The 21,121-nt window shown below is 47.4% G+C and overlaps 1 protein-coding gene across 8 annotated transcripts in view; it reads left to right on the top strand.

Annotated features, from left to right (window-relative positions):
• The first annotated feature begins 1,051 nt into the window (after positions 1-1,051).
• Ih (hyperpolarization activated cyclic nucleotide gated potassium channel Ih) overlaps positions 1,052-21,121 on the top strand; it is a 144,380-nt gene continuing 124,310 nt past the window's right edge. Inside the window, exons 1-2 of one of the 8 annotated variants that reach the window (XM_076825621.1) lie at positions 1,052-2,201; positions 4,905-5,436. In XM_076825621.1, coding sequence (XP_076681736.1) covers positions 5,399-5,436 — 38 coding nt within the window. In that variant the 5' untranslated portion in view covers positions 1,052-2,201; positions 4,905-5,398. The remainder of the gene's footprint in view (positions 2,202-4,904; positions 5,437-21,121) is intronic. The other 7 variants (XM_076825630.1, XM_076825622.1, XM_076825623.1 and 4 more) reach the window with 7 other exon arrangements.

Consider the following 21,121-nt stretch of genomic DNA (forward strand, 5'->3'; position numbering starts at 1 on the left):
TCGCGTGTGTGCGTAACGGGAGAGCACTCCAGAAAGGGGCCGTCCGAGACACAACCTTCGCGTAACGGTCTTCTTTCTCCTTTGATAGCCCCAGGACCAGCTCGCAACATCGTGCACCGGTCCCGAGAAGAGCGAGCCCCTGAGACAGGCCGAGGGAACCTCCGTCGTCGGGGGGCGAGAGAGAGACGGAGGCGTTCGGAACGGTTCGCGTTTTGTCAGTGTCTCGTGCTCGCTGGAGGAAGTATCGAGATCCATCGGTCGGTGAGTGCGGTATCGGGAGTAATTAAGCAGTCGCGGGATTACTCGGCGATAATGGCTGGTCGCGATTGACCGTGGGAAAGAGGGGGCTGATAGAGAGGGACAGACAGAGGGTGAGAGAGAAGGAGGAAGAGAGACAGAGAGGCACGAGAAGGGAGAGCGTGTGCGCGGCCCACGTACACTGGCTACATCTGACCGAGCAGCGCGACAGGACTGGCAAGGAAGGACGGTGGAGGAGCGAGTGGATAAGGCGGGATCGCTGTCGAAGAAAATCGGATCCGGTCGCCAGGCAACTCGGAACGGATATGTCGTTAGCGAGGGAGTAGCGGAGGAGGATCGAGCGAGGCCGCTCGAACGGAACTGTGCGGGTTGAAACGGTCGGTTCCGATTCCCACCCGGCGCGGATAGAAGGGCCGCAGAGGGGCAGAGCGGCGAGGAAGCGGAGTATCCAGTCGATGGGAATTCGAGGAGGGAAACGGAGGCTGGATCGCGAGCGTAGCAGCGCGGGCCCGAGGCGGACCCGATGATTCACGATCGGTCCCACGGCCGGTCATCGCGTGTGATCGCAGCGGAGCGGCCCGGCCCACGGCCGTCGGTGATGCCCACCGAGCTGTCCAACGGCGTCGACGACGACGACACTTAGCTGACGATGTGCCATTTCCGATAAGAGTTGGAGGGGGCGGTGGCGGGGAGATCGCTGCGCGCGGGAGGGGAGGAGCGACGGTCGCCAGTCGCCACGACATCTGGATCTTAAACGATGCTCGGCGGTGTTTCGCAGCGGATAGGGGACAGAGCGCACTGGTGATCAGCAGCGAACAGACGGGCCGCAGAGTGGGAGTGGAAGACGGCAACGGGGCGCGCGCTCGAGGATGGCACCTCGGTACTCGTGGGTGGCCCAGCCGAACGTGGCGGATCGCGTCGACGGGATCGCGGGACGGGACGAAGGGAGCAGCGACGCGAGACGAGGCACGCGAACGGAAATTGTTTTTCACCCGCGTCTGGCAGCCGTGTGCCGGCGCTGAGAGGGGCGGGCCAGCGACGTTTTTATGACGACGGAGGGCCAGAGGATTCGGCACATTGCCCGTCGTCGGTGTTCCGCCCGCACGTGCGCATTTGATGGTCGATAGTGAAACACCTTCCAGCCGGATATACGCGGCACAGAGGCCCTCTCCCCCGCGTGCCGTGCGGCTTCTTTTCCGCGTCGAACAGGTGTAAAGGGTCCGCGGAACACGCGCGCAATCCGTCCCAGAGTGAAGAGAGAGGAACCGGGCAGGACAGCGGGTTAGCCCATCGATGGAACGTTGAGCGCCGATCGTCGTGGATCGTCGTCGCGCCACGAGCGGAGGAGTCGGCGGCTAGTCGTGTGCCAATCGTGTGCGGGGTCCGCTGCAACGCTGGCGTGGGACTGAGGCCGCGTAAGGGGGCACGGTACACCGGTCGGCGTGATCGTTCTCGAGGGCGGCACATGCTACGGGGATCCGTATCAATTCGCGACTGTGATTTCTAAGCTTAAGGTCAACACACAAGTATTACGAGGAGAGCTCGGCAAGCGGAGGAGCCAGGGACGCAGGGAAGGGGAAGAGGAATAAAAAGCAAATCGTCCCATTGTGATACTAAGATATATTAAACGAAGATATTAGGTGAACACGTGCGCTCAAGGAGGCGCGGGTGTGAATGAAAGGGGGCGCGACACACGGCATGTGTGTGTGTGTGTGTGTGTGCCAGGGGATGAAATGCGAGTGTAATTAATGGAAAGGATGGTCGATCGCGGGGGCATGCGTCGGATCTACAAACTGTGATACACCTGATACACCATCGAACAGGAGAGGCCGATATGTTCGTTCACTGACGTCCAATCGCGTGCACCCCCCTCGGCCCGAATCAACTGGGATGAATCGCCGCTTTCGAATCGCGTTTCCGGCCGCCTCGTGATACGTTTACAGGTAAGTCGAATGCTCGCTTTTTAATTCCCAACGCTTTTGTGCCGGGGGAGAGATCGAACAGTGGATTACCATGTCGTGGAGATTTCCCTGCGAGGAATTCTTCTTTAATTCGCCCCATGTCGTTGGCTTCTTTGCTCTGTAGAAAGCTTGCGATTGTAAGGGTGTTTATTTATTTCGTGCGCAAACTGCATCCCTTTCCATCGCTTCGGAATATTTTCTTAACTTGTAGCGGTTGAAAAGCCTGCGGGAGAAAATTGTTTGGTAATTCCTTCTTTGAGTGGTTTCCTGGCTTACCTTATTTCAGTGGAAGCTGCAATTCCCTCTTCCGTGGTTCGAGTTTATGAATTTATAGGCGCGTTTAGGGTTTAATTTTTCACGTGGAACTTGCTCCATACAGGGTGCTATACACGAAAGCGTTGTAAACTGTTTTCTCTGAAGCCATTATGGAGACCGATAAAATTCTTTTCTGAGACTTAAGAGCTCATTGGGGTGCTTTATGACATATGTGGCTCGCCCAACCACGGGCGTTAAGTGTAAAATCTGTTATTTTTTTTTTATGGAGAGTGTAACGTAACTGTTTACAGTCTTTATTGATTTGTTTGGAAGCGAGTAGCATCCGTTAGAAACATGCTTTCGTGGTTCGTGTAGGTTGGGAAACATAGAGACCTCGAGGTGTTATTATTTAATAACGGCTTCGTTAAATATTTGAACCAGTGGGCACATGTGGCAAATGTTTATGGATATCTTCTCCACGTTGCTCCCACTATATTTGCTGCCACCATTAGCATTACTTTGCAACGTATTTGCAGAATTTTTCATTCATGTATTCTTGCTGTCGTTCATATCTAATTCTATATTACAAAAAGGTACACAAATTTTTGCACCATTCCTTTTAAAAAGACGAGAGTCTTTGGTGCATTATAAAATACCATAGAAGAATTTTGTCTCCAACTTCATTTTAGTGTTATTTTAAGTGGATTGGGAATATTTTAGAATATTCCCTTGCAGTCTGTCATATAATTCATGGTAATATCGAGGTATGGGCGATTCCGCGTCCGAAGGCACGTCAAAAATGTGGAATAATATTCTCTAGCATGAAGTTCGTTTTCGAAAAGGTCGGTGCCGAAGATTCGTTGGATACGCGTGCACCTGACCGAGTTTCGACTGTAAGCGGGTTTCAATATTGACCCCTGTTTTCCTTCGTTCCCGTACTCTCATACACGAATAAGGTCATAAAATAGAAGTTCTCGTAACACGTTTATTTACAACAATACCAGTGCATATAGTAAATTAAAAATTTGTTAAAAGAGGATGATAAAATTGGTGGTCTTCGCCGAGGAATATTGAAAACGAAGCTTCGTAGAAAATAATTTCTATTCCACAGTTTAGACTTTAGTTTGAAGGAAGAACCGCCTCAGGATTGTTTCTTAAGTTACAAACATGATTAAAAATTCCATTTGCAACGGCAAATTAGTAGGGACTGTCAGAAATGTACGCAAATAAATTTTAAAAGGGAGTTCGAAGTTTCTCACTGTTTTTCCCTCGTTGCAAGATAATTAAAATTAAGCACAGCTGATAGACTCGGCGTAAAAATTAACGAACAATCGCTGGTGTTCTTTCTTCAGACCCTTTGGAGCCAGCAAAGCAACACTTCCCCTTTGTCTTTGTTACTTAATTCGATGGAAACGAAACGAGTACATATACACCCTCCACATCTGAACTTGCTCATTATTTTCTGGTTTCCAAGGGGTCAACATAGTCCCAAATACATCACAAAAACCCTATTCACTAAAATCGCCCTCATTCAATATTCCATGAAAAATCTCAAATCAAATACGATTCCCCCACTCACGGTCCTAGGCAGGGCTTGAAACGGTTCCGAAAATAATTGTTTAAAACTGTTATATAATGGTTCTGATTAATTTAAAAATTATTAAAAATTATAAACAGGTTCTGATTAAAGGTTTTGATTATGGAGAACTTTTATTCCAAATAACTGTTATGAAGAACCGAAATTTCCAACTGTTATCTGTTTCGGTTAAGGTTCCTATTTCCCTCTTCATATCAGTTTCATAACCGTTATTTTTTCGGTTCTATATCGGTTCCGAAACGTTTCCAGAATCAATTCTTATATCGACTTTTCCCTAATTGATATCGTTCATTATCGTAGCTTTAGATTGCTGCAGATGTTCATCTTTTTTACAATATCCTTATAGAAACAGGAGAAACTTTTAATTTCCTATTCTGAATGATATAATGTGTGTGAATGTAAAAAATATCAAGCTGATTTATTTATTTCAACGCATGTATATATATAAGGGATTTTTAAACGATTTTTTTTAAATTCCAACCCTTAAGGGGATGAAGCGGGGTAAAATGTGTTTTCGCGGATTCCTTAATATCTCTTACGCCCGAGATTTAGATATCAACTTGGTTTTTACTTCAAAAGGTTACCCACACAAATGCCAGAAAACCAATTTCACGATTTTGCCCTAATCAATCCCTAAGAGGGTGGTGAAAAGGGGTGAAATGTGTTTCCACGGAGTCCTTAATATCTCTTAGGCCCGAAGCGAAGCTCGAGGGTATTTTGCTAGTTAAACATAAGGCCAGATCGGGCCCTGCGTCTGAACAAACCCTGAAAACAACCCTTGCACGTAACACCCTATCTGTCTATCCGTCACTCAGATATCGTTTCCGTTTCAGTGCACCCAGCCACTTATCCGCCGAGGAAGAGCGAGTTGCCGATCGCGCGCCTGTCGACCCTCCCCGTATTGATGAAACCAACGGGGGTCCTGGAGGGGGCCTAGGCGAGCGGTGGGCCTGATCGTGTGTCGCGGGACCAGGCGGCGAGGAGAGGTGCAAACGAGAGCCAAGCTTCCGGCGGACCAGTCACCAGCCACTGTGTACCACCCCCTGGCCACGGGGGGTGGGACAGAAAGACCGTCAGCGTGGGTGCCGGTGCTGCAGGGGCGCGCCTGGCCCGTCGGCTCGCCCGCAGCTTAGCACGCCGACTAGCGGCTAGCTCGGGCCCGTTTCGGCGTACCGGCCTGGCGACTTCCGGGGGCCTCACGTCGGCGGCGGTGGCTGTGGCGGCCACGGGGGAGCAGCCCGCTCCCCCAGCAGCTGCGCCACGCCATACCACGCCGAACGGAAGCACCAGCGGATCGAACACCGGCTCGAATCGCAAGAACAGAGCCATGTCCATGAGGAGCCTTCATCGACGCGTCTCTCACCCGTGAGTGCCTTCACGTCCACTTACTATCGCTGTCCTTTTTCGTTTCCTTATGTACGCTGGCCACGCGAGCTTCGCGAGCTATGCTTGCACAGCGAGATGGGATCAAGACTTCGAGGGTGCCGGGGTCGTTGTCTTTGTGGGGGAGAAATTAAGGGGCGGTGGGATGGAAGGTGTTGGATTAGGTGGCGTGAAATGGGTTGGTGTAAATGTATGTCTGATTTGGAGTTGCGGAGGGATAATTAGTTTGATAGAAGGGTTCTGTGTGTTGGGGGCGTCACAGGGCTGGGGAGACGCGAGCTTAATGTTTTCACAATGGACGCCTGCCAAATAGGGAATCGAAAGCCGGGGTAGTTTTGAGCACCTGCCGCGGTAACGTAGAGATATAAGTATGTTCTGGGGGGAAATCAGACGTAGGTTTATACGAGCTTATTCTCGCTGTGTGTCTTTGGATCTGAGGATGCGAGTGGGGCAAGTGGGTCAGATGATATAATGCTTGATTCGCGGACAAAAGTGATTTTGGAACATTAGGATTAAGGGCAGGGAAAGCCTCCCGACTGTCGGGGATCTTTAAAGTAGTCCGACAAATAAAATATCCGGGCTGGAATCTCGACTCGATAATCCGATCGGCTGATACCCTTCCTCCCCCCCGGTAGATTGAAAACAGAGGAAAAATTTTAATGGTTCAGCAAGGTCTGACTTCCTCAGCTCGTGCTTTCATCGCAGAGAGAAGTCCCTCGAGGCTTTAACAGTCCGAGTTCTTGCAGTTAAAACTGGTAAAGGCTTCTGAGTGCAATCGTGTCCTTCGAGAGGCTATCTCACGCCTTTCCTAAAAACGAGTACACTTAACAAACTTCAAGTGGAAATGTTGCTAACTGTGTACATGTATTCGGAGCCCCTATTAATCTCAGCAGGCTTGACTGAAAATAATTTTCAAACTTACAGAAACATTTGTTTCCAAGCATGCTAGACCTACGCGTCTGACCACACGCGGACCGATTCCCCTTGCGCGCTTCTCCAGTAGTACGAGTCAAGCACATCTGACTTTCTATCGCAACTCCCACGCTCTCGATTGAAAATTTTTATATTTTTGTCGGCCGAGAATTTGTTTATTGGAAAATTAAAAACCAGGCGGGGCAGAGGTTTTATTATAAGCTGACTTCGTCAAACACTCTGTTCGAGATATTTTCGGAAATGTTTATCCGCTTGAATATTCTACGAAAAAACACGGGATAAATATTTTCCTGGTACCGGGCGCAGATTACTCTACACCCACTGCGAATGTATTTCAGAATCAACGTCAATTAAAGCATTCCAGCCTCCCTTCGCGCAGGTCGAAATAAACTCGACATCGTCATAAATTGTTTCTTCGAAAATTCACTTTACGTTCGCCTCACGTTCAGCGAAACAAATTTCCAAATGTCCCGTTCGAAACAATCACGGGGAGGTGGAAGTGGAACGGACACGCCGAGTCTCTCCGAAAGCAGCGGAACATTTTGCAATATATCCATTAAAGATCAATCGGAATTTCCATACACGTAAATTCAATTCCGCCCGGCAGCCGGCCTACTAGCGCGTTTAACCGTTTCTGTTTACAATATTAATCTTGATCCCATCCCCGGTGCATCCAACAGTAGCGTTCGACCCTTTGACGCTCGGCCGAGAAACTCGGTTATCCGAACCGGCCAGAAACGAAGGCGGAACTCGAAGCTGCCGATTAATTTTGGCTCGGAAGCCAGCCCCGATCTCGGCGGGGATATCTCGCCAGCTTCGTCCATCTTTCACGAATTTGTTTCAGAACGGTGCGTTTATAAATATAACTATCGATCCGCGCTTTTTCCACTCCTCGGTGTGGTAAAAATATCGAAGGCGTACTGCCGGCGTTTCCGATCTATCTAACCCCGCTACGGTCCCCGGGTCACTTTTGACCCACTCGCGTCTTCGCTCCTCCAAAAACATCAAAGGCTCCATTTTCGCACCTCGTTTTTCGGGAACCATAACAATTATCTGTATATGTTATATAATCTGGATATTAAGGGAGGATGCTCGTGTAACAGCCCCCGAAATTTATGAATTTACTTTTCAGAAAACTTACTTGAGAAAACTGAATTTTGGATTAAACGCTTTTGGGATTTAAGGAGGCATCTTTAAACTTGTAGAATTTTTTTTCTGTGTCGATGCTTTTTATTATTTATTAATTATGTTGGCGTCAGGTGTAGCAACTGTCACAGTCATCTGATTGCAGAGAGAAGAAAATTTTCTTAAAGGTAGATAATTTACGCTGGGACGGGACCTAAAATTTTAATTTCAGTTTTTATTTATAATACTTTCTTCGTCGATATAAAGAATAGTATGACAAATTTGTTTAAGGAAAAAGTTACTTTTTCTTTCAAACGCTATAACTCTTTCAATTTTTTTTTCTTTAAAGTGGACCAATCCAAACTTTAAGAAACTCCTATTATTTTTGCAATTAGATGAATTAATAAATAATAAGAAGGATCGACATAAAAAAATATTTTCTGCAAGTTTAAAGATGCCTCCCTGTATTCCAAAAGAGTTTAATCCAATATGACCAACATTTTTTCCCCCAAAAATTCTTAAATATCGTTTACATTTGGGGCTGTTAGGCGAGAATCGCCCCTTAAGATTTCCCATTTTCTGAAGGGAATAAAAAAAAGTTGCTTCTAGTAGATTCGTTTCCCACCTCCTTGACATTACCGAACCGAAGAGCGTGGCTCGGTTAAGAGATCTGAATGCGCGAAATTGTCTCGTCGCGGCTGGAATCGAGCATTCACAAGCGCTTCAAAGGGTTGAACGCTCCTTTTTTGCCAGAAAAAGTCGTCTGAACCGAGAGCGGTGAATTCCGAAGGGATTCCAGAGGACCGCTCTGCGGTATACGCTTCGGTATAACCGAACTCCCGATTTTTAACGCTGAAGCCTCGCTATGCACCTTTATCTTATTCCCGCGGAATCGATGATTGATAGCGCCCCTTCTGCCGCCCCCGTGCATCGAAACCATGATTTATGCAGGTGCCGGGGGACTTCGGCGGTCTCCTCCGGCAGCCTCCATCGATCCGCATTATCCGAAACTTGGCAAACCGAATTAGCTAGCTAGCTAGGCGTCGCGCTACCTTTTGCTCGACGAGTCCTCCGTCTCGATCGTCGGATTCCCGACGAAGCAGATCAGCTTTTTTTCCAGCTGCCCCCGAGCTTACCACTCGGCTCGCGGATCCCGGCGACTCGGCTCTGAATAGCGAGATTAAATACGCGGTCATTCGCTTGTTTCATTTCGAGATCCTGCGCTGCTTCTCCCTATCCCGGGCATGTCGGGTGTACAGAGGGGCGGCGCACGTGCTCCTCAGACGCAGCTCGTCGCTGTAAAAAAACCAACCTCGCTCGGGAATACGTTGCCGAATTGCGGTACGCGAACGCGGACGTCTGCTTTGCGTTGGTAAAGTTGGCGGTCTCGCTGGGACCAAATAAACTGGCTCACTATAGAAATACTAATTTATGGAGATGACCAATTACACGCTAATTAGCCAAGTGTACACTAGACGAAGTAATTGTGTCGATTTTGATGGAATTCGAATTTAAACGCGGCACCTTTCGCTCAGTTTTAATAAGAAGCTGCGGTTTCTCTTAAGTCCACACGGTGGGTCCCGGTTTAGTGCACAATTTAAACCGCAAACCCTTTAATACAACGAAATGGATAGTCACGAGGCAGAAGGTGGACGTCGACGTGAATTCGTTTTTCGTCAGCTCGATGGTAGGGATGTTTGAATGGTTCCCAGTTCGGTGGGTGGAACCGAGGGACAGATCGAAACGCGTTTTGGCGGACGACATGGTTACGTAAGGGCGGCTGAAAAAGGCGGCGACGCTTCTCCCGATGAATCGGTCTCCTCGTTCCCCCTTGTCGTTTTTCAATCGTCGCTGGTTTTTCTCTGGAGGACGGGTCCGCAGCCCCCGGGGGTCGTCAGGGATTCGCACTTGCTCCGGCGTGTCATCGGGAACCCTTTGTTCGCCGACTGATCCGCTTTATCGCGCCTATGCAAATATCCTTGCGTTAAATGGCGCGTCAAATCCGCGTCGAGCTGCTCCATTAACGCGATCGAGCATCTGGAACGTCCTCCTGGCGAAAGATCGCTAAAGGAAACGCCGTGTTTCGATTCGGACGGCAGCGGCGTGCGAACTCTGCTTCCTGGGATCCGTGCGAAACGTAGCCATCCGAGCGTTGCCTACTTTCAGGGGGGAGTGACGATGTTTTATCCCATTTTGAGGAGCTCTTCCGAAGGGAAGTACTTATGCGAATATTCTATTGCCTCGTCGGGATATCGTTTTCAGGAGGAATATAAAATTGTAAGAGGCATGCTTGCGCAGATATTGAATCGCTGTGTAGACAGGAATTTTAAGAAAAGAAACACAAAGCTGCAGCATTCTTTCTTGCAAGGGATGATCCCGAACCTGGAAATTCAAAAAAAAAATGAATCTGTGTGCATATGTAGGGGATTTTCTCCTGGTTACAACGCAATTTTTGTTTGCTAACCAAATTTTCTCCAAGGGGTGAATTTAACCCCTAAAAATTCGGCCATGCTATTTTCCAATTTTATTTTGTAACTCGTGATATCTCGAAGAGGTAGAAAAAAAGTTCTAAGACAAAAGTTACTTCTTTTAATTAGGACCATCATTTGGAAACTTACAGTTCTCACAGTTCGCGAGTTATAACACTAAATCGGAAAATAGCCGGAATTAAAGGAGTCAATTTCGGGATTTTTTAACAATGTCGGTTTTTAAAAACCGAGTTCACAAACCGTTTTTTTTATATATATGTAAAATTTGAAAACCGGGTTTTAAATTAAAAAAAAAAAAGATTTTATATACTAGAATTAATATATAAAAATGAATTGTGTGAACACGTAAAGTCAAAACATTGTAGATATGTAATTTAGAAGCTTTGCTGTTTCTTCGTTCACATTTCCAAAATCTTCATAACGGTTTACCGATATTATCCACTTACAGAAACTGTATTATTCTTCATTGTTCCACTGTCTTTATCGTTAAAAGTGATTTAAGCTTATGTTTCAGACTAATGCTAGAAAACAAGTTGGTTCGCTTCCAATAACGATTTAGAATTTCAACACATAATAAATCATTTTAATTACTGAAACTTTCTATCACCCGATCTCGGGATTAGTCCCGGAGTCCGGAGATAGTAAATAATGACCGGGATTGTGTTCCCTACTCATCGGTGAGGGGTAATCGTGACCGCGAGGGAGGCGAGGGGAAGATATTTAGAACTAAATGTATCCCCAGTCTGCCTGGATATTTCTTCGAATGCTTGACTGGGCAACGAACAGCCTAGTATTTTCGATATCCACCCAGCAGAAGGCACGATACGCCTTCCACGAATTCCACGCACCAGAGCGCCCCATCGATTCTCGAAATTCCATTACAGAAGCGTAAAACGCCCGACAGCAGCGGTTCCACTTTACCCAGCGCGCGGTTCCCACCAATAATCTTGGCCGGCGTAACGAGTTCGCCGAATTAAAACAATAACGGGGTCGTTATCGAGGGAGCTCCTGGAACTCCCTGTGAAATTATGTTCCCGAAGACTCTTGCCCACCATAACAGCCATCCGCGCCTTCCTTTATCCCGCGTCGTCAATTAGGAGGCTTCATCTCATCGCCGTCCATATCGAGCATTTTAAACGGCATTTTAGCGCCCGCTTGATCGCGACGTTCGAGGGCACTTCCGGCTGCCGGTGCTTTTCTGGTTTCGACGAGCAACAACTCGCGGAATGATCGCATCAATACCGTGCGCGCGGCTATGTGCCTGCCGAATTTGCATTATCCGCGGGTAATTTACATAACGCCCATATACACGCGTGCATATTATATACATATACGCGCCGGTGATTAATTTACGCGGCCCCGAAATCCAGCGGACCAGCCACGCCGGTTGCAAAACTCGTGTCCCGCGGCGTTGACAAATCGCGGCCGGCTCCCTTCGTTAAATCGGTAAGGGAGGTGCCGAGACTTCGCGATTCGACCGCACCGCGAGAGGAATCGGTGGGATCGATTCAAGGGAGCTGTAAGAATAGACTGCTATTTTAAAATCACCTTGTAGGCTGGATTAAATTGTTTGTCTGGGATCGAGGTTCCTGCGAAAGCTCGGCTGCCGAATTCCGCGTAGTCGCGTCAACTCTGCCGGGGGCAGAGGTAGCCGCAAGTTCCATCCGCGTCGTAGCTTTTCATCAGGAGTGCCGAATTAAATTGTTATCTGCTCGGGGTTTTGGGAACACCTACAGTTTGGTCGGACGGATCAGATTTATTTTACTAGAAAATCGATTGAAATCGCTCGCTTCGGGGTAAATCGTTTGTTTCGCCTCTCGCAATTAGGGGTTTCAGTGGAAGCTGCTCGGTGCTGCTCCGCTTCGGTCAGCGAAATCCTTCTAAACCGAGCGGATTTCTATGAATTTTCCGACCGTTTGAAGCGACGCGATCTGCGCGACGAAATGGGCGGCTGGGTTCGAAATTCTCGCTAACTTTCGCTAAATAAACAAGCCAGCCTCGGGGGATCGTTTAAAAGAGAAAACGAACGATTTACTCCGCCGAAACGGGTGTGGGATTGGAAAAAAACAGAGGGGAAAAAGGTCGCGTTCTGCGTTGCTTTTCACCGCACCGAAAGGGGAAAATAAGGAATGCTCGGGGGCGCAGAATCGCTAGCATTGGGTTCGTCCGTGCTCGATCCATCGTGAACTAACGTAGCGCGTTACCGCATTCGTATACCGAACCGATACACAAATAATTGCGTACACAGAAGTCCTCTACGACCTCTAAAATTCTCATTACCATTCGTCTTCCAAGGGTTCCCCCCGCTCTTACCCCCGGAGAGGTTAAAAGCAACTTCAACCCCCGCCGTCTTATAAATTAACAAACGACGACATCAAAGACAACCGTCGATATCAACCGAAAATCCGATCACCAGTCAATCGGAGTCAAGAACTCGGAATTTCCATCCGCAACACCCTCCCGCTTCTCGTGAACCGTGGACTCATCAAACTCCGCTGGAGCAGCTCCAAAAATAATCATGCACCCTCCCCGACGCGGAGCGAGTCACCACCAGGCCGAGCCTGTGACAAACCACCGAGCACACGGTGCGAAACACATCCAAACCCAGCTGCCAATTTCGGTTGGGAGCAAACCACCCCCTCCGCTCCGTGGTCCCCGGCTGGATCGGCAGCGTTCGTTTGATGGGGATAAATCGCGCGCTCCCCGCGGCGTTGCGAAACGCGGCTTAATTGCTGGTCGGTGTCGGTCTGATGATAAATTCCATAAATACAGCGCCAAGGGAGAGCCGTTATTGCGGGGGCGGTGTGCGCGCTGTTCATAATAACGCTCGCATGCACGCCAGCGGAGAGGAGCCGACGACGCTCGAGGAGAGGGTGGTAAGTGGCGGTTGCGTTTCGGAATCTAAGATAACAAGATAGAAACGGCGGAGGTGTATGGTAGGCGTTACAGAGAGTCGACCAGGGAGCAATCAATAACTGACCCATATTGTAGTCCTCGTTCTACTCTCTCTTCTATCGTCTCCCGCCTACCTCCTCTCCTCTCTTCGCTTCTTCTTCGCAACCCTCGTCGGCACACTGGATCGCCCACCCTCGCCACCCACCCCCCACCCCGCGCTCCCCCGGCCCCTTGTTCCCGTCCGCCCGTCCCTGTCCGATGTTTTCTCACCCCCGACGTTCGACTATGTTTGCTACGTTTCTTTTCGTGCTGATCCGTCGCCCGGCGATCCTCTCGAAGCCTCGCCGAAGTTGACCGAGTCAGCACGCGGGCTCTCGCGCCTCCTTCCGTCTTCCCCCGTTTGTTGTTGCCTGCTTTTCAAGTGGGAGGGGCTGTTGGTACGGGGAACGCGTCAGCTATAGCTTTCGGGGCCAGGAACTTGGGTCTCGATGAGGAACTTGATGTTTGGACGGGTTTGAGCAGGATTGATGGTTGTGCGATGTGGTTTGACGGGGTTTGATTACGTTTGAGGAGGCTTCGACCGGTAGGGTGCTTTTTTAAAGTGTCTGCTAGATTTCCCTCCGGGTTGGGGATTGTTTGAGGGAGGATTATTTCTCTAGACGCGTGTCCTCGGGAAGTGTCGTTAGGTCTGATTAAGGCTGGACTAAGGAATATTCTCTGCGTAGACTGGTAAAAGTGTGTTGAGGGTTTTTGCTTCGCCTATAGAACTAGCTTTGGCAATGTGAGTTGGGTTGATTAGCACCCGGACCGATTCACGCTTTTAAAACACGCTACTGCTTTCATTTGTTAGACCAACTCTCAACTAATTTCACAATCATATCAGTTACATCCATTGCCTTTAACTCAGTGACGGGTTTGCGGGAGGATTCTCGCGTACCAACCCTCGAAATTTAGGAATTTCTTTTTCAAAAACTATTTTTAATATTGCATTAAACTCTTTTGGGATATAAGGAGGCATCTTCAAACTTGCAGAAAATATTTTTTTTTACGTTGATCCTTCTTATTATTTATTAATTATTTTGAAATCTCTTCGACGATGTTGGCGTCAGATGTAGCACCATCTGATTGCAAAAGTAACAAAATTTTCTTCGAGTTAAATAATTTACGCTGGGACTGGACATAAAATGTTAATTTTAGTTTTTATTTATAATACTTTTTCGCCGATATAAAAAATAATATGAAAAAATTGTCGAAGGATAAAACTTGCTTTTTCTTCCAAACGCTATAACACTTTCAATTTTTCATTTTTTTTTCTTTAAAAAAATGTTGGTGCTACACTCGGGTAGCCCTTATTTATACAAGTTGAATTTTTTTTTTGTATTTCTTTGCTGTCACTCCCTAGAACGGTGTCATTTGATAAAAAAAAATAGGCCCTGAAAAAGTATATTAAAATCGGACAACAGAAAATGGTGCCGACGAGGCTTTAAGTTTAGAATTAATCAATAATTTGGATTGAAAGAATTTCTCAAAAATGTTCACAAAACCACAAAAAACCCTCGCCAGCTACTGCAACCCCAATACCTCCACAGACGATCTAGCATCGTTTCACCCTTGCGTTACGAAATCATCCCTCCTCGCAGTTCCAAAGCAGATCGAAAAAAGACACGTCCCCTCCGCTTGTCAGCGCCACGTTCCGACACACACCCGCGCAACGTTTCTGGCTATCACGAGCCCCCTGACCCCTCCGTGTAAAAGAAGGGTGGGCCGATCCACTGGAGCAGAAGGACGACGATCAAAGCCTTCCGGGTCTCTTTCAACCTCTGATCAGAATTTCCTGTCCCAGAGACGCGCGCTCTCTTCGCGTCCCTTTAACCAGAAGCCGCAGTGGATTAGCGGGAACTCGTTGCGCCGGACGGTCCAGCGCGACGTTTGGCGTGCGTTCAACGCTGAACGGCTCGCGCGGCGAGCTCCACGGCCGAAACAATTCTATTAACTTCCAGAAAGCCGGGCGAATGATTTCGTTAATTGTAAGAAGGGCGATGCTTTTCGATCGGCATCACCGACCCAGATCTCCGCCATCCACCCGTTTGGCAGCCGCCACGCCGTGTCGTCTAAATAGGGAGGCAGCCAAAGGCGTTTTTCGAGTGGGGCCTGATAGCCAGGGCGGACCAACCGCAGGCGAAAGGGTGGCAGAAGAAGTGCTAGAATGGTTCATATCTCAGCAATCTCTGTCGAGGTTCGCAGCCTGCCGGCCCTCGAGGACTCTACAGTCCTCGATATTGCGTTCCTAACCCACATGCTGAACTCTTCAGGGGTGGGTGGTTGACGCCTTGTCCAGGCTGAGGACGAATTCATCTCTCGCCGCTGTTTATTAACGTCTGCTTGGGGTAACGTCTTCGGGGGTTGCTGAGTAGGATCGTGCTCCGGGGGTTGGGGTCAGTCGCTGCCTGGAACTCGTACGGCAAACTTTCCACTTGGCTGCTCGGTGTGTGCACGTGAATTTCATTTCTTCGGGTGAAGGTACGGTAGGATTTTTTTATACTCATAGTTACTGCTGTGGGGTGTGCGATCCAGGCTCGGGCATTATTCGAATGTGATAAAATTTACTCTGCTTCGAATTTCGGTCATCTGCCACTTTATTTGAAACAGTAATTGTTTCTTTTATGAAATAGAAACATTGAAGTTTTGCCCAAGTCTGGTGAGTGGAGATTTTGTTCAGGTAGACGGTAATATTTTATTAGGTGGTGATTTTACTAGTGTATTTGGGGAGGAAGCGTTAAAATTCTTATCTTTCTGAGATGCGAGCTTGAATTGTGCCATCGTCGTGAATAACATAGAAGCATTAGCTGTTCTGTTTGGAACTAATATTTGAAATTCTATTAAGTTGCTGTACAGTACAAAGTCTACAGCGGTCTCCAAGTGGGAGAACTTGCCCGCTGTATACTCTTCGCAAACTGTGTACTCTGGTTACCTATGTTCGTAGCCTAAGGTTTATAGCCTTGACCACCGTTCCTTAATCACTCGTACTTTTCCAAGCATTCGGGACGATTATCATTTCCAAGGAACACCCTGTCCTCCGCACCTTTCTGCTCTTCCTCCGCCTAACGTCCACCCACCCAATCGTATTCAAGAATACTTCGCATCCGATACCCAGTCGCGCCTACATTCGAGCCTATGCTTAGGCCAGAGTCAGTTTTCTGCGGATCGATCGACCTATCGCGTTTTGAGCAGCCAGTGTTTAACCTACCAAACGATTCAACCCATTTCATACCTACATTCGACACTTGTATTCCGAGAATCCGCTTCGGTGCGCGTGAACGCGTTTAACACAGTTAATCGTGACAATGCACCAGCAATTAACAGCTGAAGAGTCGTTACGATTATTTCTTTCTTGGAGCTGAAGTCGGGTCGAAGTTGAGGTACGGAAAGAAAAGATAGAAATTAAGATATCAGGGCGTTTAAAAGCATTTGTGTCGATTCAAGTAGTACAGGTCAATAATAATCCAGCCGCAAGCTTCTCCGCTTAAAATTCTAGCGATAAAGCGGAAGCTCGTCACGATTGACTTTGCCCATTTACTTTGAAAACGTACTTCGTCGCTGTTCGAAGATCTTAGGTAGACTCTGCAACTAGGGACGCGAAATTCGCGCCAGTTTAAACGTCTCTGGATTACCCAGAAGACCGTAGAAACTTGGATCTACAATCCCATAGAGGGGCAATGGAAATAGTCAATGGCGAAGTGGAAGTTCGGATGAAGATACTTATCTCCCTTGGTTCACGCGATTCCGACATGTAGACCGGAGGAATTTATCGGGTGCTTCGCCAGCAGATTGTCCTTTTTTTTTTCTAACGTTTGAACGTGCGTGCGCGTTTCGATGGGAATTGAAGGCGAAACTTTTTTCCCTGCACCGAAGGGTTGATCGCGGCTTGCCATTTCGTCGAGTAACCGACGAAAGGTGTTCCGCAACGAGCTGAGTTCGGAAACCTTCTCGCCGCTTAAATGATAATCACGCTTCTTCTAATCGTATTGAAACCGTGGTGCCGAGCGAAGTCACTGATCATTGTGTTGTTGTGTTGGTAGGAATCGGAGAGTTGTCGGGGCTTCCGGCCGATCAGCATCGCAGACTATGAGCAATAGGGTACATTTGTCTCTTTTTTCTGAATTTCTCTTCCCCTTCACGTTTTCTTATTCTTTATGCTTGGATACTTTTTCTTCTTACTGTTAATATCTACTTGTATCTGGTCTGTTTAGCCAAAAGTATCATCTACTTCTTACATGTTCTCTTTTCTCACTATCTTCACCGCTCTCTGATATTTTCTCTCATCTACTTTTCATTTGACTCATACACACTTCACTTCCCGAGCCGTGGGATACTCGTCACAACCTTCTGTTATATGTCTCGCATGCCATAAACTTTCTCTATCCTTCTCGTGCCCATCGAATCTCTTCGTGTTCACTATTTTATTATATATCATACATATATACTTGCATATATTATATATATATATATATATATATATATATATAATAAAACGTTCACACTTTGTTCATATAGTGCATTCGATCGACTAGAATGAAGGTATCTCGTAGGAGGCACACTGTTACTCGTTATTGGACTTTCTCTTTTTATCGTATTTGCATGCGCCAGAGGAAGTGATTATCCATTCTATTATGCTATATATTTATCATTACGGTTCTCACTGTGCTGTTTCTTACTCTTCCTTTTTAATTCATTCTAACGTTGTTCACGCTGGCGAAGGTAAGTCCGCGAACGGAGGAGCCTAGAAGTGCTGCTAATGAATGATTGCTGGCTGCAAGCTTCTTGGAATATTTCTCACGACATCAATGAAATTAACCGAAATTTCATAGTGAAAAATTTTTTAAAAAAAATTCAACCTAACAGTCCGGTTGTTCTCGTCGATACGAACAACTTTTGCTCGAAACATTTTTTTAAATAACGCACGTGAAGCGAGCCACAGCGATGCAAAGCTCCCGGCACGTTGGTCCGGAGCCGCGTCTGACCACGCACGGCGCTACTCCCCTTACCGCCGCCGCGCGCGTACAGAAATTACTCCGTTCCAGATGTATTTACCACCGTTAGCAGCACTTCGAAACGAGCATTCCCTTTCTTCTTTTACATTCTATGTCTCGCTTGTAGTACATTTTTCTCCGCTTTTTACAACCGTGCCTCTTCGTCTCCGAGAAGCTCGGCGACACATGCTGGGAGCGATTGTATCTCATTCAGCTGTTCTGTTTCATAACCACCCCTATTCGCTCGCTCGTTTCAACCACCAAGCATATCGTATCCAAGCGACGAGCTTTCGCCCAGTAGCGATTCAAAATCCCTGGTCACTGTTCTCCCCGCCCACACGGTACAACTAGCTCGCTCAGTTCCCTCTAACGGCAAGTGCACCTCCGCGATATTTCGCAAACACGCTGCTAGAAAATGGACGCTAATCGCGCGAAGCCACCCCATTAACCGTCGCGCCCTCGCGTCGGGGAGGCGCGGAGTGAGGCGAGCCTAGTTGTACATCGTCCCCGAAAATCAGCCAATAACTCCTGAAATAAGCCACGAGGCTCCATTGTTCCCGCGGTTTGCTTTTGTCACGCGGACGCGACCCGGTAGAATCGCTCACAAAGCGTCGAGCATCGATGCAGTATCTGCATGCCCCCGCGCCCCCTCGCCGCTCTCCTCCGAAAATAGAGAGGCAAAGAGGCAGATAGAAAAAGGGAAGAAGAAGAGAAGCGTGAAATAGTCGAGCACCGAGCGAAACAATAGGCTTGTTCGTTTTGCAGTTTCGTGCACCCTAAAGCGCCCGTTGAGCCTTCGTTTATGCGGAAGCCTTGGCGGTATAGGCGGGCGTTCCTTTTTATCCGGCGCGAGAAGAGAGACAAAGATCCACGGCGGAGCCCGGGGCAACACGCCCACCCCTCCTCTGGCGCCTTACACTTTTCCTCGAGGACGAGCGCGAGGCCCACTACTCCCTCTATTGCGGCCTGATGATGATTAACCCCTTTGTGGCGGTACACAAAACGCGAGGACAAAGTGTCTCGACGGGCGTGAAGCGTTCTCGCGGGCGAGATCCGCAGCGTTTTCGGCTCTGGCGGCAGCCACTCGCGATCGCGGTTAAAGCTGACGCGAGGGGGTGGCGCGACGTTTTCTGGAGCAGCCTGCCTGGGGATGGATGAAATCGTCGGGGGTGTAATAATTGGGCGTCTTTATTGTGTTGGGAAAGGGGAGCGTGTGGCAGTGACAGAAAGGGGATTTAATTTTTTTTTCGCTGCAAGGGGATGATCTACAGGGGAGCTTTGGTACCCCCAAAATTCCAATTCTGTTAAAACTTTGCAGGCTTGTGGGGGAGGATCTTGATGGAAGTATCAGACGATTTTTCATTGCTGCTATTTTTTAGTTGATCGGGGTGGAAACCTCCCCTAATCTGCTCTGCTGGCTTACTGTATATCTCGAGAATTATGGGAGCTAGGAGGAAATTGTTGGAATGAGAATCTAATTAGAATGTAGGACGTTGATGATGATAGGGTTCGAAGCTGTCCACTCGGGGAATCGACGCGGGATCCGAGATCAAAGATCGTTCGTTCTCGATGAAAGTTTTTCAATTCGTTTGGTCGCACGAACAAAAAAAAAGGGGAGGATAACAGGGCCCGTTCTCTCGAAGAGTAATTGCAGCACGAATTGCCGCGTCCCGACGAAAGACACCGTCCCCATCGGGAACTTTCGTCTCAGGAAGTAAGCAAGCGGAATCGGTGCCACGTTTAATCACTGGGATTTCATTAGTTGCGCGAAGGAGCCTCGTGATTCGATTTGATTCGAGGAGACGAACGGGCGCCGTGGCCGCGGTGAATCGATACGCCTGCGACTCCTGCGAGATCGAGTGACCTACACGTGTGTTGCCGGGGGGGTTGGGTGGAGCGGCTCGATTTTTATTAACGACCACTGTTTATCTAGAAACAATGTCTATTTACTCGTAAATACTACGCCAATAGTCACTACTACCCTCTTTAGTTAAAGTGTCCTATCTAGCATTTTGAAGCAACTGAGAAAACTGAAGCTTTATCATTAGTAAAAAAAATTATATTAGTATTGTACCTTCCCTATTTTCCTTCATTCAAATTAAAACACGTTGACATTATTTCGTAACAGCCTAATATATATTTTTATTAATAGGTGTGCCGGTAGGTAATGTAGTATTAACGTACCAATTAGTTAATTGTTTTAGATAGGATATTCTTAAAAGGTAAAAGACGCGTGGAACTTCAAATATTTCAACGTATCTTGAAAAATGAAAAAGTGGTGATATGACAGTTTAACTAAGGAGGGCAGAGTAGTAGCCATTTCATTTTGTAGATTCTATAACTCTATGTTGAGGACTGATTTTATGCACTCCTTAATCGCACACAGGTGTGTTTTAATATCTCGAAAGTGCCATAGAAAGCTAGAGAGTGAATATTGAAATAGAAATCGAAGCAACTTCCTAAGTTCAATCTGAGAAGCTTAAAGTATTATTATCTGTGATGCCTACAGGTTTGCAATATCATTCAATTCTGCTGTGCTAGATTTAGCGAAAAAAATTACCTCGTAGATTTTTTCTTGTGAATTTTGGTATAAAATTATTAATTCTCTGTAGAGGAAGATCTACATATTAAAGTAGGTACTTCGATTGCAAATCGTATTCCAACTCGAATTAAAATTCTTCCCGAAGTTGGGATTAGGTATGTTCTTCGCCAGAGGTAAAATTGTAAAATTCTTTATTCTTAAATCTTTTCACAAACAATTGCATTATTCTTCTAAGCGCGATCAGAAATTCGATGTAATTCTAATAAAAGTAGCAACCTCGTTCATTCCACGCTTTCAACGCAACAATCGAGGCTCTCTATGAATCGAACAATTACCAGTCACTCTTTCCAACGAACGCATTGGAAACATCTCGACAGTCGGGGAAACGCGTTTCCTGGACATCGTGCTACCGTTCTGATCGGTGTACAACCAGCTTTATAACAGAGCTCCATAACAAACTACCGGGGGTATCGATTGATCATCCATTAACCTTTGGCATCCCCCTCGATGTATCGGACGCGCTGCTTTGCTTCTGATATTTTCCTGAGCTGACAGATTGGGCTGACTTAAAGCAGCATTTGCATAACAACGATAGGATACCTCGGTGTCGAGAAATATGCATACGGCACAGTTAGGACCATTTTCCCAAATTC

The sequence above is a fragment of the Andrena cerasifolii genome, chromosome 13 (assembly GCF_050908995.1).
Source record: "Andrena cerasifolii isolate SP2316 chromosome 13, iyAndCera1_principal, whole genome shotgun sequence".
Classification (NCBI taxonomy): domain Eukaryota; kingdom Metazoa; phylum Arthropoda; class Insecta; order Hymenoptera; family Andrenidae; genus Andrena; species Andrena cerasifolii.